Source organism: Prunus dulcis, chromosome 2 (assembly GCF_902201215.1).
Source record: "Prunus dulcis chromosome 2, ALMONDv2, whole genome shotgun sequence".
Classification (NCBI taxonomy): Eukaryota; Viridiplantae; Streptophyta; class Magnoliopsida; order Rosales; family Rosaceae; genus Prunus; species Prunus dulcis.
The window spans coordinates 24,594,376-24,608,865 of NC_047651.1; the positions used below are offsets into that span (position 1 = coordinate 24,594,376).

Consider the following 14,490-nt stretch of genomic DNA (forward strand, 5'->3'; position numbering starts at 1 on the left):
CAGACTTCTATGGTCAAAACTCAAAGTGTGTGTTTTACTTTTTACTGTTCAATATTTTATATTAAATGCGATCATGTTACCTAGTCACCTACCCTTTTTATATTCAGATTCTGTTCATGTCTCTGTCAGACAAATTATTCTTGGCTTCTAAACCTTTTTTGTGGATCATTCAGTCAATGTGTGGGATTATAATTATACAGTTGAAAATTATTATGATGGTTTCACTTTCTATGCACTTTCTCAGTTCACCTCTGGTATTACAAGCAGCAGTGCAAAAAGTTAAAAACTTTCCAGATAAAAGCTTACCAATTATATCCTAAAGCTTATTATATCAACACTCACTCATATCCCACTTTCATCAAAACAATGAGAGGTTCTGTGAGTATGGTAATTCATTTTTTTCCTAGTTCCACCTATGTAACTAACCAATACTGAATGCAACTAGGGGTCCACTAGGAGGTGCAAATGCAATGCAACTACTGGATATTTCAGAAATTGATCCTCTCTCTCTCTCTCTCTCTCTCTCTCTCTCTCATGGGTGGCTAGGAGTGGCTAATGGTCCTACAAGGCAAAAGCTAAACCAGCACACCACATGTTCAACTTATCAAGTAGGTGGGGGTTGATCTAGCAAATTTTAACACATGCACATTTTATATACATATAACAGATTTAATTCAAGATCCTCCTTTATATCCCTTTGGAATTCTCTTATCAGAATAATTGCCAAAGGGGGCAGCAACAGTTGAATGAAAAGGCCTTTTCTTTTTCTTCACAGGCACATCATGGTAGGTTGGTTATTATTATTATTATCAAGAATTCAAGATCATATATTGCTTTTTGGAGTTTGGATGAAGGGTTTGCATGATTTTTATGGGATTTTTAATACATCAATTATTTGACCCCAAAAGAAGAACACACCTACAACATTTGGAAGCCCAATTGTCACATCATTATTGGGCTGGCTGGTTATTGAACTTTGTAGCAAATAGCAGTGGTAAATCGACTAACAAAGATATATAAAGGCCCATCCTTTGAAATGATTTACTGTATTTGATCCTTTTCAATTGGGCTACAAACCCCAGGTTGAGGCTTAACCAGAAATGCTCGAAATCTGAAAACACATCTAATTCTTCTGGTGGTTATAATTTTGGACTCTGACCAGAACTCATGAATCAATATCAAAGTTCTTGAATTGATGGTCATGGCCTCGGCTATTGCTGCTGCTACATTTGTGTGTTCACCAGCATCAGCTCCCAGAGGCACAAAATCAGCCATATACAACCCGTCTTCTTCACTGATATCACGCCCCCAAAACCCAAAATTTCAACTTTGTTCTGTGTTTCCTCCACTGGGTCTCAGTCCTTTCTCACCATGGAGTGGCTTGAAGCACCTGGGTATCTCATTCACGCCGAAATCTTTAAAATTAGGTACTTTTTATCATTCGGGTTGCTCGTGTTTTCTTTATTTGTTTGCTGTCTTTAGTCATTTCAGCTCATTTGTGATTTGTTGGTGCAGAGAGGAAGGGAAGGCATAAGGGTATGGTGGTTTATGCATCTCTGTTTGGGGTTGGAGCTCCTGAGGCTCTGGTTATTGGGGTGGTGGCTTTGTTGGTTTTTGGTCCCAAAGGTCTTGCTGAGGTGAGTGGCATGTTATGTATAGCTGGACGTTTTGATCTCAAGTTCAAGTTCTTGTGTGAGAGTGCTTGCTTGTCTTTTGTTAACATCATCAGGATAGCTGGACTTAATTTCTCATATGGATGCCTGTGTTCTCTCAGTTTTAACTTTTAAGTAGTAGGGTTAAATTCTACGAACTAAGTAAATTTGGTTGGTATATGAACCCCTCACAGAATTGTTGTTGGCCAAAACTCAATGACAGAAGTAATGATGGCCTTGGGAGCTTAGGATTTCAAGCTTTAGAAAGAAAATAATAATCTTCGTTGCTTAACTGATCTTTTGGCATCCCAGAGTAACAATTTATCTACATGCAGGTTGCTCGGAATTTAGGAAAGACTTTGCGTGCTTTTCAACCCACCATTAGAGAACTTCAGGTGAGTAATATTAACTTTCTTTCAAATGTATATTTATGGTCTTTTGAGAAGGCTATCAATGTTGCATGTACATCTGCGTGTAGGACGTTTCTAGGGAATTCAAGAGCACCCTTGAAAAGGAGATTGGTCTTGATGACATTTCACCTTCAGCAATAGACACATACAATGCCAACAAAATGGCCACTACTTCAACCCCTTCATCAGCTGCCACGGCTGCCCCTTCATCAGATGCCACTACTTCAACCCCTACATCAACTGCCACGACTGGAGATGCAGAAACCACGGCTGAACCCAGTAAGTGATTAATGCAGAAACCACAACCGGAGATGCCAACCGTTACATTTATCTTTGACTTCCTTTTTTATTTATTGAAAGAAGCTCTTGTATATGTGATTACTGGTTAATCATTCTGACACATTATGGAATTTTTTAGAATATGAAGGAATACTAGAAAAGAACACAAATAGGAGTAACCAGGCGTTGGGAAATTTTTTTAGAATATGAAGGAATACTAGAAAGAAGCTCTTGTATATGTGATTACTGGTTAATCATTCTGACACATTATGGAATTTTTTAGAATATGAAGGAATACTAGAAAAGAACACAAATAGGAGTAACCAGGCGTCGGGAAATTTTGTGCCAGTTCTAATCTATATCCCCCGTACATCTTTCATATGGGTAACACCTGCTTCTTACGGAGAAAAATGTTCGCTATTTATGTAGTCATTATTTTTAACTGAATCATGTTGTGGCTGTGGCTGTTTGATTCAATGTATGATTATACAGATCATAACCTTGCGCCCCATGAGATAGTTTCTGTGTCACTTTAAGAAATCTCAAACTGTCAATTGTCTGGTGCAGATGGGGCTCCATCACCAAGCAGAGCATACACCAGCGAAGAATACCTAAAAATCACAGAGGAGCAGCTAAAAGCAGCTGCTGCCCAAAATCAGGGGCAGACATCTACTCCAGTGGAAAGTCAACTTGAACCTCAAACTCCATCTCAAGGTTAGTCGTCCTTAAATCAATCCCTCTCGCTCTATCCCTCCCTCTGTCTTTGATGATCTCACATTTGATGATGTTGTATGCATACATTTGGTAACAGCTACCGTTGAAGAAACTGCTGCTAGAACTCCATCGACTCAACAACCCCAAAGTGAGGCATAAGACCTAGCACATTAAAATGGTTAGAAGGATCCCTGCCCATTTTTGTGAGTGTCAAAATTGAGATATGAAGCCTGACAAGGATGAATGAACCTGAGAAATCCCAATTATATTGTTCTTTCACAATTTTTGTCAATGACACTAGTGAAGTCCTTAGAATGTCTGTATAATTAAGAGTACAAACATGGCAACCTCTGGATGTCTGTGATCTCATCAGAGTATGATTTTGACCAATACTGCTGCAGACATGCCATATATTTTTAGATAATGACATTTTTGGTCTTTCATTTCTGGTTATACCAATGGTCTTCTTCAACTTCAAATTTGATGATAAAGCTAAATCACGATGCACGCACAAGAACAGCGCATTTTCTTTCCATTTGTATAAGAGGGAAAAAGAATTACAAGAGCAAAAACTTCAAATACTGAACATTTTGTTACAACAAATTCATGTGTCTGTGAGACTCGAAATCTATAAAGTCTCCATTTGCTTGTCCACTGTACCCATACATATCAAAAACCTTATCATCTGACGGCAAATTGTTGCCCTCGCGCCCTTTAAACCCCTCCAATTGTGAAGCCCAAGGAGCTGGCGTTGAGGGATTTGAACTTGAAGCCTCTTGGTTAATACATAGAGCAGTTGGATTTTGTGGTGAATTTCCAGCCGGCCTTCTGTTGGAGGAATTTGCCGTGGTCAGAGAAATGGATGCTGAATTCTGTTGCTGCAGTTGCTGCTGGTTTTTCATTGGCGACTTGGGCCGAAGGGCCTCTATGTCGGGGGTTGTCACAACAAGATGAGGTGCCTCTGGAGGTGGATTTCGTCCACCCCCTCCTTGCCAAACTTTTCCGTCCTTATCAGCAAAGTTCCTGAGATAGGCCTGGACATCACCCGTATTCATTTAGCAGCGGATAAATCAAGAAACCAATATTATGTTTGAAAAAAGGGAACAAGATTGATGCAGTGGTATAATTAAAAGTTTCTAAACCTACTTTCTGGGCATGTATGGACAAATGATTAGTTGATTAAACAGTGAGCACCAAGAGAAGTCAATCCCAATGAATAACTCATGATTTGACAATAGCGTGTTAGGTTTGATGTCATTTATCAGCCTGTTTCTCTGCCATTTTGCTGCTTCCCTCTCTAAAGAATTAATTTCTATTTTAAAAAATAGAAACAAAAAACACCATTTTCATCCCAATTATCCTCTAATCACTAGGAGTTTTTCAGTTATCATATTCAAATCCACTGAACTCAATGGTTAAGCCTAAATGATCAGCCACTTGCACAAACAGAGGAGCTGGTGCACTCAATGACACTGGTTCTGTACTTTCAGTTATAAAAAGATTTGAGCTAAGTTCTTTTACCTCGGCATTGAAATTTGATGAGGATAGTCCTTTTCCAGCAGTCAGCCAACCAGACCGAATATTGTGGTCTTCACCAAAGAGTTCAAGCCTCCTGCGGCCAAGGGCAAAGTGCTCAATAATCCTGTACATATCCTCAGGCTTTTGGGTTGAACCTGCAATTCCAATGGCATCATATAGCATAATCAGTGCTCATTTCATTGATCCAGATGCAAATGAAACAGTATCATAGGGCAGTTTTGGAACTGAGCATAAGGTATGATAATATCTTTTTTTTTCTACCTCATTTCTCATTTTGCTGATTGTACAAGGATAAGATTCTGCGTTATATGTGTGTACAGCTAAAGCAAAATTTTGCTACACAGATTATTCTGTCACAATTTATGCATGCCATTATTATTTTGACAAAACCCGCTTAATCTCTAAAACATGTCAGAAATAACAAGAAAAACATATTCATCATGAACAGGGATAAACAACTGCTAAAAATGATGAGTTATTTTGCTTATAAAAAAAATTGAAACAGCTTGTATTTTGTTTCAAAAACACTAACAATAAAACGTCTAATCTCGTTTTAAACACATTCACAAGAGCAAACTCTATCTCGCAACCAGCTCACAACACATCATGACACCTGACTACAGAAACATTGAGATAAAAACTCTCACCACTGCAAACCAAGGGTTATTGATACAGTTACTAACCATATGGGGGTTCCTCAGCTATTATAACATCGGTATCAATGTTAGCGTGGATTATATGGCCATCAGTGCTGCGACGAACGGTTCCTTTTATTCCCATCAAGCAATGTTCCTTCATTGTGTTGGGAACATAATCATTTATAAAATCAATCAATTTACCAAATAGATTTTTTTTTTGGGGGGGGGGGGTTGCGGTTGTGTGTGTGTGGGTGTGGTGTGTTGTTGGTGATGGGGACAGGTAACAAGATGAAGATGGGACATTCAAAATAGAAAAATTACACCAACCTTTGAGTGCTGAAACAAAGTATGAGCATCATGCCGTAAACCAGGAGTCGCATTAGTTTTGTTCGTCTTCACCCAACATATATCTTCGCACCTACGAAATCCCCACTGCAGGATCACATTGATTAGATGTAGGTAAGCACAATTTGTTTATGCAAACATATTATCCAAGATCAAATTACAGAAATAAAGGTAACCACAAGTTGTGTTTATAATCTAATCCAGAGGCCCTGGTTAAACACCTTTTTTAGACATTGACGACCCTGCTCAAGACCCATGCCATCGCCCACCCAAAGGAAAATGAAAGAAGGTGTGTCTGCTATTGCCTGTAAGCACAAAGGACAAAAGTTCAATTATTGAGCGAAAGGTGAGAGGAAGCATGTAAAGACAAGGACTATACGGCATACGAATTATGTCTAATACAATAAGTACATAAAAATGCATTTTTAGTGATACAAGACTACTATTATTATCATATGAAACATCTATTAATATAACTGCTTTATTATTTGCCACTATGAAGTTGAGAGATGAAAAGTAACTTAGCAGCAAGTTTTACATAAGCTGACATATATAGATACCCATATCTAGTCTTCTTTTTTAAAGGAGAAAACAATTATTTGCATCCAGATTACCTCAATCTTAAGATTCATTATTTCTTCAAACGTCCAGTACTCCGTATGGTCAGCAACACCAGGAGCACGATGAACATATTCCTCCCAAGGTGGATCCACAAGAATGACATCAAACTTGGTTCCAAAGAACTCTGGGGATAGTTCAAACTCTTTCAGGTCACATTTGTAATACATGGGATGTGAAGCAGCTTTAGCCACAATCTCATCCTTTTTCTGTATAAGCTCCCTAAGCTTGGGGTAGTCCTCCACAACATTTGTAAGCTCTAGCTCCCTGATGAAATTCTGGGGTCGCATACCAGTATCGACAAAATTTTGAGAGTAATCATTCTGCTCTCCTCTAGAAGGAGCTTTACCAGGAGGTCCACTACTTTTATGAGGAACCCAGCCACCTGGATTTTTATCACCCAGAGTTCCTCTTCCCATTGGTCCAACTGCATTAAAACCAGGGCCGGATATGCTTGGAGGAACTCCTCTTCCATGGCCAGATTGGTTAAAAAACATGGCAGCGTTTGTCGGAGTCCCCATATTAGGAGGAAATCTTGGACCTGACGATCCAGGAGAGACCGAGGAGAGACCAGGTGGGACAGCTAACATATTCATGTCAACTCCCCGAGCACCAGGCCACACGGGAGGAGGAAATGGTGGAATGAATACACCAGGGTTCATTGGTGGACCTGGAGCAGGTGACATGCTAGGTGTAAGTGGCTGCATTGGTCCAGGTGGAGGCATTCCAAGAGGTCCAAATGGCGATCCCATTATTGGAAGTGGGATTCCTACCTGTTGGCTGTCTCTTCCAGTAAGCCTACCCCTTCCTCCTCTGCCAACTCTACCCCCTTTTACTCCTTGCGGAGCATTCCTATTAAAAGGTCCTGGCTCCGAATTTCCATATGGAGGCTGTGAACCACCACCAGAACTTTGGCCACCAGCACCGCGCCCAGGCATAGAACCTTTCTGTCCTCTTCCCTTCCCTCCATGGGAATCAAAGTCCTCCCTCCAAGAATTCTGATCTCGCAAGGAGGTAATATCATCTGTATATCTTTCCTTTGAATCTTCCCTTGGCGGTCCAGATCCATGCATATCACTCCTTCTTGTCCTGTCATCCTGCATATATGCCCACTCTTCATCACTTGGTGCTGATTTCCCATCAGATTGCTGACCTACTTCGGTTCTCCTAGCAAAGTTGGATGCTGATTCTGCTCTTCCATAATCTATAGGCTTAGTTTGGATCTCAATCACATCGTAATTTTCATTTGAAATTCCAAAATTTGATGAGGTTTTCACAGCTTCGCCTCGGCTTCCATCTTTCCTATTACCAGACCGACCGTGTGGCCTTTCATTATCAGCCCTCTCACGACCGTGTCTCGGCAGCTCCCACTCCCTACCATGATCATAAATGATATCCCCATTCTTGGAATCTTTTTCATTACTGCTAGGTTGCCTTCTTTTCCAGTTCTCTTTGGAACCTTCCCGATCCCTATTCCTGTCACTCCAGCTATCATCTCTGCCTTTAGGTCGATCATCCCTATAACCATCTTTTTCCAGTTCCTTCCGCTTGAGATTAAAATTTCTGTCACAATCCATCTCAAAGTATTCTGAATCCTGATAACGCCTCCCACTCCTCTCAGGTGTCCTCGACCTGGTGGTACTTCCTACTTCTCTAGCACCCTTCTCTTTCGTCCCCACATTTGATTCTTCATCAGCATTCAAAGACCTCTCCCTGCTTTCGGCCACGTCCCGACCAGTGGGAGTTTTCTGCTGTCTATGCTTTTCAGTTTTCTCCCTGCCTGATCTGTCTTCACGAGAGGCAGGACTAGCCCTATTATCTTCTTCAAGTGTTTCTGGCCTACTTTTACCCTTACTCTTCTCCCCATCAGCTTTTCTCTCTTCTCTGTTGTTAGATTTGGTACCCTTGTCACTGTTTGAATCTAAACCCTTGATTTTACTCTCGCTGGGTTCATTTCTCACAGAGACACTTTTCTCCCTAGAACACTCGTACTTAGGATCAGAAGGCTTATTGTTTCTTGAATCAGATCTTTCGTGATGACTTTCTTCTGCTTTCCTTCCACCATCTGATTCATCCCATCTTCTTCTCGAGTTCCTCACCTGTTCAGAAGATCCATGAGTCTTCTCTCGGCTGCTTTCCTTCTTTTCTGAATGCCTGGAATCTCTTTCCAGTGCCTTTTCAAGCTCTCCATCATGGGACCTTTCTTCTTTGCTCTTACTTTTACTCTGAGAATTCTCATGCTGTGTTAGCCTTGAGCTCATTTTCCTTCTATCATTTTCTTCCCCTCGAATTGGTCCTCTACCCCCCAATTTATCTCCACCATCTTGCTTGTTCTCTAATTCCCCATCCTGATACCAACTGCTTAACTTTTCCAAACTGCTCTCTTCTTGTTTTTTCTTCATCTGCTTAGAGCGTGACTCTTTTCTTGAGTCATAATCGTCTTCATCACTATCTGCATTGCTAGAGCCACCAGATCTTTTTCGGCTCTCACTTCTGTCCCCATAATTTCTTCTCCTGCCGCTGCCATCTTGTGCTCCTGTGTCTTCTCCATTACCAGATTTTCTTGATCTGCTCGACCTGTGCTTCCTCTTATCACTGCCCTCCCACTCTTCATCTTCTCCGGCCCTATCACTCTTCAAATTTGAGCTATCCTCTGCTTCTCGCTTCACATGACTCCGACTACGTTCAGGAGAGTCCATCCAAATCCTAAGGCCTTCAAATTAAAAAAACATAATAGTTATTATCATTTCTGCTTTACTTGATGTGCTTATTACATCAGGAGCAGATAATGGAAAGCCTGTGACCAAATGATCCTGGATCCAGATTTAAAAGAGAATAGCAAGAGAGAAGTCAATGAATCTGAAAAAAAAATAAAGGACAGAGTTTCAGATGAACAACAATTAACCCTTAGCCCAATTCAAGTAACTTGACCAGCATTTAAACTGAAATACCACCAAGCCAATTCAAGTTTTTTTGGGTAATAACAAGGCAATTAAAAGCAAGTTTAAAGAAAGACCTCAGAGAAGAACAGAAAACCCAATTCATTTTAGCATAAACACACTATGAACCATGAATCCAACTTGAAAAGCTTCTAATTCCAAGTGTTTAGCATAATACAACAACACGACGAAGATAAAATTGCAAGCTAAGACCATAAATTCAAAGGCAACCAATCCACCTAAAACCTAAAGACCCTGGGGTTTGACGCTGACATTGTAATCCAATACCATATATGCCCGAATATCACACTTGGAAGAAACTAGGAAATCAGAATATCAAATTTCCAAAATCCCTTAAAGCTGAATCTGACTTACCCGAGAAAAAGTCCGCCCACCTTTGAGTCTCAACTGCGATTGCAAATTTGAAAGCGTATAAAGGCTCTCAGACGTATGCTTATATTACTACAAAGAAAAGCCCTAAACTCAAATTGTCGGATTTGGGACGAAGGCAATGATACGCTGGTGGTGGTGGTGCAGTGAGAGTGTGCGATGCGAAAAGAGACTCTGGATTCTTCTGTAAGCCCTAAACTCCGGTTCGACCGCTACTTTACCACCCAATCGCCTACTGTCAAAGATTAGTGTTAATTAGAGAGACTTGTTGCAATCCATAATCTAATAATAATTCACTATAATTAAAATTTTAAACTTTTCCAATTTAATTTAATTTTCGTAGTAGTATTATTCCTTTGCTTGTCATTATTTTATGTTAATCTCGTCTTATGTTTGTAATTTATTTAATTGGTAAATGTAAATTTTTTTTGTGGTCATATTGGTACATGAAATATTATTATTACCTTTTTCCTATTTAAAAATAATAATTATTGTTATTACATGTACAATCCAATAGTAGCTGCCTTTAATACTTTATTTATTTATTTCTTTTTGAGACTGCCTTTAATACTTTACGGGTAGGCAGTTTAAAGCATCTTCAAGAAAGATGTCAAATACCAAATATCAAATTTAAATTTGATAGCTGATGTGGCTGACATTTGCATACTTTTACACTCCACCCGATATGTCAAATAAATAATTATTGTAACAGTCAAATCATTTAAGATAAAGAAGAAAAAAAAATAAATGAAAGTAATAGACACCTATCTTTAAAAAATAATAAAATATTTATTTGACATCTTGTTTTTGGGATGTCAAAAATAACATCTCAACCTCTAGCCTTCATTCCACATCAGCTTTGGCACATCGGTTGGAGTGATGTGAGTTGTTATTTCTAGCTGTTACATGTCTATGTGGCACGTTTGACACATCGGTTGAAGATGCTCTTACCCACCTTTGGTGGGACTTCAAATATTTTCATTTTTTATAATTTGTAAATACGGGTAGGAATTGTCTACCTACCCCTTATGTTTGTAATAGCAAATGACCCGTCCTTTATTAGTGTAGTGGTTTGAAGCAAGACCTAATATATCAATGAGTTTGGAAATATCGATAGTTCAAAAACATGAAAAAATTTGTGGAAATATTGGGATATTATCGATATCGATAAAAATTGAATAAAACCCACGAAAATTGTGAGAAAAACTTGGAAATTTTTCTTGAAATTTTGGAGGATGTTTATTTAGTCAATTATTTATTACTTTATCACAAAAAAATTGGAAGGGATACATTGCATGATGGGTTTAACTTACTTTAGTTGATTATATTTCAAGCTAACAAACACTGATTGTGTAGAAAATATGTAGTAATTAACGAACGAATATTAAACATACCATAATCATTTATTTCTAATGATTTACTACAATATTTTATGCTTTATACATTGCATAATAAGATACATGAGTGACTTAATACCACATATAGTTCTTATAAGGTTTAAATTTGAGTTATTTACACTAACACCTCATGAGGTGTTTGACTTTTTCACAAAACTCCTTGAGGTTTTTAAAATTACAAGAACATCCCTTGAGTTTTTAAATTGTTTTCACAACTCATTTTCATTGATTTTTTATCCAAAGATTGATGATTTTATATAATAAAAAATTATCCAAATGACAAAGTTGGCCTTTAAGATTAGATTGCATATACTTCACTGAGGTTAATTTTGTCATTTGCATAAGTTTTTTTTCCAATGAAATCATCAATTTGTGGACAAGCAATCAACGAAAATGGGTTTTGTGAAAGCAAATTGAAACCTCAGGGGGTGTTTGTGTAATTTTTGAGACCTGGAGCGATTTTGTGAAAACACAAGAAACCTCAGAGGGTATTAATGTAAATAACTTTTCAATTTTTTCATTGTTTTCGTCATATCGATATTATCGATATTATAACGATATTTTGGCCAAATATTGCTGAAGTATAAGAGAAATTATCGACATCAATATTTTTCGATATTATCGATATTTATATAATATGTGTATAGATACGTTCCAAAATATCCTTAAAATTCGAAAAAACAATAATATCCTCAATATTTCGTTGATATTATCGATAGTTTGGACTATGGTTTAGAGTAATTGCTCTTCCATGCAAGGTTTTAGATTCGAGTCCTAGCATCCTTGTTATGTATATGAGTTTAATATATTATCGCTCAATAAAAAAGGTTATAAACAAAAAAAAAAAAAAAAAGAGCATTAGATACATTAGAGTGAGCTCTCATTAATAGAATACAAGACATTGTTCGGACCCTAAATTTGTTGATGTTTAGTTAACTCATATACACAACACAAGTCTTGATTTATTAAATTGCATAACAATTTAACACATAGTGTCTTATAAATCTCATAATTACGAAAGACTTTATAAAATCAATCTAAGCAGAGCTACCAAATGAGAAATACATACTTGGTACAACACTGGAAAAAATACTGACCAAATAAAACTTAAGATGAGATTCACACACCAAACATCAATCCAAAATATGAAAATAACATAGCCCATCATTAATTGCAAGCAAGTCTGCACTGCATCCAACCAAGACAATTGGTTCGTATGCGACTCCAGTGATTATTATTAAGCATGCCTCAACTAAAATCACACGCCAAACCAATTTAATTAAGCTCCCATTAATCTCCATCTTCCACCTTAAACTTAACTAGTTGCCAATCAGAACAAAGCTCTCGTCTTTCTCCAGCTTCTCCATAGTCGGAGCCTCCAAGCTAATCTCCACATCAATGCTTCTCCCACCGCTCTTCCCCTGGTACAAATACACCATCCCATCAAACCTATTGTTCGACCCGCTTCTCACCCCCTCCGGTTTTCCCCACCCGAAATCCACCTCATAAACCCGAAACCTCGGCGAGCTCCCCACCGCCACGCAGTTCACTCCCGCGTCCTTGAACTCGAAAATCTTCGGCGACTTCTCCCACTCCTTGTTGCGCTCGTCAATGGCTTTCGAGTTTTGCGCTTCGATCGCCTTCTGGATCATCGAAGCTCCGAACTCCGGCGGGTTCGCCGACAGCAACCCGGCTGCTGTCACAGTGAAGACCGCCTGAATTAGGTTCCCGAAGTAGGTATCGGGCATGGGCGGGTCGACCCGTTTTCGGCAGTCTGCGAAGACGGTGAAGACCGTGTAGTCTTCGGGTTTCAGGTGGCGCGCCTTGGTGACGTGGCGCCAGATGTGGACGGAGAGGGATTGGAATGTGGAGAATGGTTTTGAGCCGTCCGATGGTGCGTTTGCATTGATTGTTGACTTGATCTTGTCGATGGCTGCTTCCGAAAACTTGAACACTCTCTCTCTTAGGTTCGGGTCCGCTTTGGCGTCGGACGACGCGTCGCAGTTGGAAGGAGGCGGAGAGAGATCGAGCTTCACGCGCGTGTTTCGGGCTTGGGTGCGGTCCAGGAAGGGTTGGGCTGAAATGGATTTGGACCCATTGCAGATCTCCGCCCACGAGCTCATGAAGTGCCACGTTGAGGTGCCGTCTAGGATCGCATGGTTGAAGGCGCACCCTATTGCCAATCCATCCTTCAGCTTGGTTAACTGCGTGGCGTGACCCCAAATCCAAATCAACGGTTAAAAGGGTTCAAATTATGAAAAGGCAAGTGATCCATGGTTCATAATAAACAGTAAAAAAAAAAGTTATCAAACATCATTGATTATTCAAGATAGGAAATAGAACATATACATGAGTTTAGATTTTAAAAAAACACAAATGTGAGTTACGTTAGTTTGTTTGTCCTTTTGTATTTAAGTTTGAATATCTCTTGTATAGAGAGAAAAAAAAATAAAAAATCCTCACAAAAATAGGAATCTTCAATCATGCATGAAAAGGCTTCAAAGACACACCTACCCAGAACGTCTGCAAAATGGACATGTAAGAGTGTTTCTTGGGACCCATACACTTTAGACTTCACTACTTTAATTAGATTTTGTTGAGCAAAAGATTAATTTGATGCTGTGATTAACCATGTCATTAATGCATTGATTATTTATTGAAGTTAATCAGAGTAGATAGCTAGTATTAATTAGTGAGTGATGAATTTTACCTGCAGTGCCAGCAAAGGCCTGTGAATGCCCTCCAAGTTCAAGATCCCATTGTAGGGTATGAAGTCCTTCAAAGCACTGGTGCCTTCCTCAACAGCCAGATCAGCTACGCAAATCTCTTCTGATGCAGCCTCCACAACCTCCACACCCTCCATCTCATCACCATACTCAACCCTAAACACTCCCTCCTCATCTTTCCCAAGCTTCCCAGCCAGCTGATAAAACTCCACCAGAACCACCTCCAAACCCTCCTTCAGCTTCTTCACCATTTCCTCAAACTCTGCCCCCTTGTAAAACAGTAACTTCTGGTTGTAGTAAAAAGCCAGGTAGGGGAGGTCAAATGTGACGAGCTGGCATTCTTTCTTACCTATCTTCTTGTTGGGCTTCACATGGGTTTTGCTAGTGACTTTCACCTTCAAGATTTCCTCCTTTTTCCCCAACTCAGCTGCCATGGTTGATGATGTTGATGTTGATGTTGATCAACCAGGGAGCTGGCTATGAAGTTTGAAAAGGAAAACCGAAGGAAGTGTGTGGGTTGATAAATGAACGAGGGTAGCAGATATACTTATAAACAAGTTGCTGGTGTAGTTGGGGTTGCAATTATGGGCTTCACGGTAGAGGTTGGGACCCATAAATGTTTCTCGTTCACTAGGTTTAGGTGTGGAAAGAAATTTTAATGAAATAACACTTTTTGCAAGGCTGACGTATTAATTTGACATTTACACAGTTTTACACTCTACGTGATATATCAAATAAATAATTATTGTAATAGTCAAATTATTTATGATAAAAAAGAAAAAAATAATAAATGAAAGTAACTGCCAGTCGTTTTAAAAAAATAATAAAATAATTATTTGACAT

At 39.1% G+C, this 14,490-nt stretch overlaps 3 protein-coding genes across 3 annotated transcripts; 1 reads left to right on the forward strand and 2 right to left on the reverse strand.

The window, feature by feature from the left end:
* Positions 1–997: 997 nt before the first annotated feature.
* LOC117617351 (sec-independent protein translocase protein TATB, chloroplastic) lies at positions 998–3,506 on the forward strand. The gene is made up of 6 exons (XM_034346686.1): positions 998–1,427; positions 1,516–1,637; positions 1,988–2,047; positions 2,131–2,341; positions 2,909–3,055; positions 3,153–3,506. Exons 1-6 carry the CDS (start codon positions 1,196–1,198, stop codon positions 3,212–3,214), a joined length of 834 nt encoding a protein of 277 aa, XP_034202577.1. The 5' UTR covers positions 998–1,195; the 3' UTR covers positions 3,215–3,506.
* Positions 3,507–3,542: 36 nt separating this feature from the next.
* Positions 3,543–9,806, reverse strand: LOC117617350 (N6-adenosine-methyltransferase non-catalytic subunit MTB). Its single transcript, XM_034346685.1, has 7 exons — positions 9,510–9,806; positions 6,192–8,908; positions 5,799–5,882; positions 5,560–5,664; positions 5,278–5,386; positions 4,577–4,728; positions 3,543–4,089 (listed from the first exon to the last, which is right to left on the reverse strand). The coding sequence occupies exons 2-7, from the start codon at positions 8,892–8,894 to the stop codon at positions 3,649–3,651; spliced, it is 3,594 nt and encodes a 1,197-aa protein (XP_034202576.1). The 5' UTR covers positions 8,895–8,908; positions 9,510–9,806; the 3' UTR covers positions 3,543–3,648.
* Positions 9,807–11,863: 2,057 nt separating this feature from the next.
* LOC117618490 (BAHD acyltransferase DCR) lies at positions 11,864–14,214 on the reverse strand. Its single transcript, XM_034348046.1, has 2 exons — positions 13,632–14,214; positions 11,864–13,125 (listed from the first exon to the last, which is right to left on the reverse strand). Exons 1-2 carry the CDS (start codon positions 14,079–14,081, stop codon positions 12,241–12,243), a joined length of 1,335 nt encoding a protein of 444 aa, XP_034203937.1. The 5' UTR covers positions 14,082–14,214; the 3' UTR covers positions 11,864–12,240.
* Between the last annotated feature and the right edge of the window lie 276 nt (positions 14,215–14,490).

Excerpts from the sequence above, each read along its gene's own strand:
- LOC117618490 (XM_034348046.1), bottom strand. The coding sequence starts at position 14,081 with ATGGCAGCTGAGTTGGGGAAAAAGGAGGAAATCTTGAAGGTGAAAGTC. Across the intron at positions 13,126-13,631 it reads GGCCTTTGCTGGCACTGCAG|TTAACCAAGCTGAAGGATGG; the intron begins GTAAAATTCATC and ends CACGCCACGCAG.
- LOC117617350 (XM_034346685.1), bottom strand. The coding sequence starts at position 8,894 with ATGGACTCTCCTGAACGTAGTCGGAGTCATGTGAAGCGAGAAGCAGAG. Across the intron at positions 4,729-5,277 it reads AGCTGAGGAACCCCCATATG|GTTCAACCCAAAAGCCTGAG; the intron begins GTTAGTAACTGT and ends TTGGAATTGCAG. Across the intron at positions 4,090-4,576 it reads CATCAAATTTCAATGCCGAG|GCCTATCTCAGGAACTTTGC; the intron begins GTAAAAGAACTT and ends GGTGATGTCCAG.
- LOC117617351 (XM_034346686.1), top strand. The coding sequence starts at position 1,196 with ATGGTCATGGCCTCGGCTATTGCTGCTGCTACATTTGTGTGTTCACCA. Across the intron at positions 1,428-1,515 it reads GCCGAAATCTTTAAAATTAG|AGAGGAAGGGAAGGCATAAG; the intron begins GTACTTTTTATC and ends TTGTTGGTGCAG. Across the intron at positions 2,048-2,130 it reads CCACCATTAGAGAACTTCAG|GACGTTTCTAGGGAATTCAA; the intron begins GTGAGTAATATT and ends ATCTGCGTGTAG.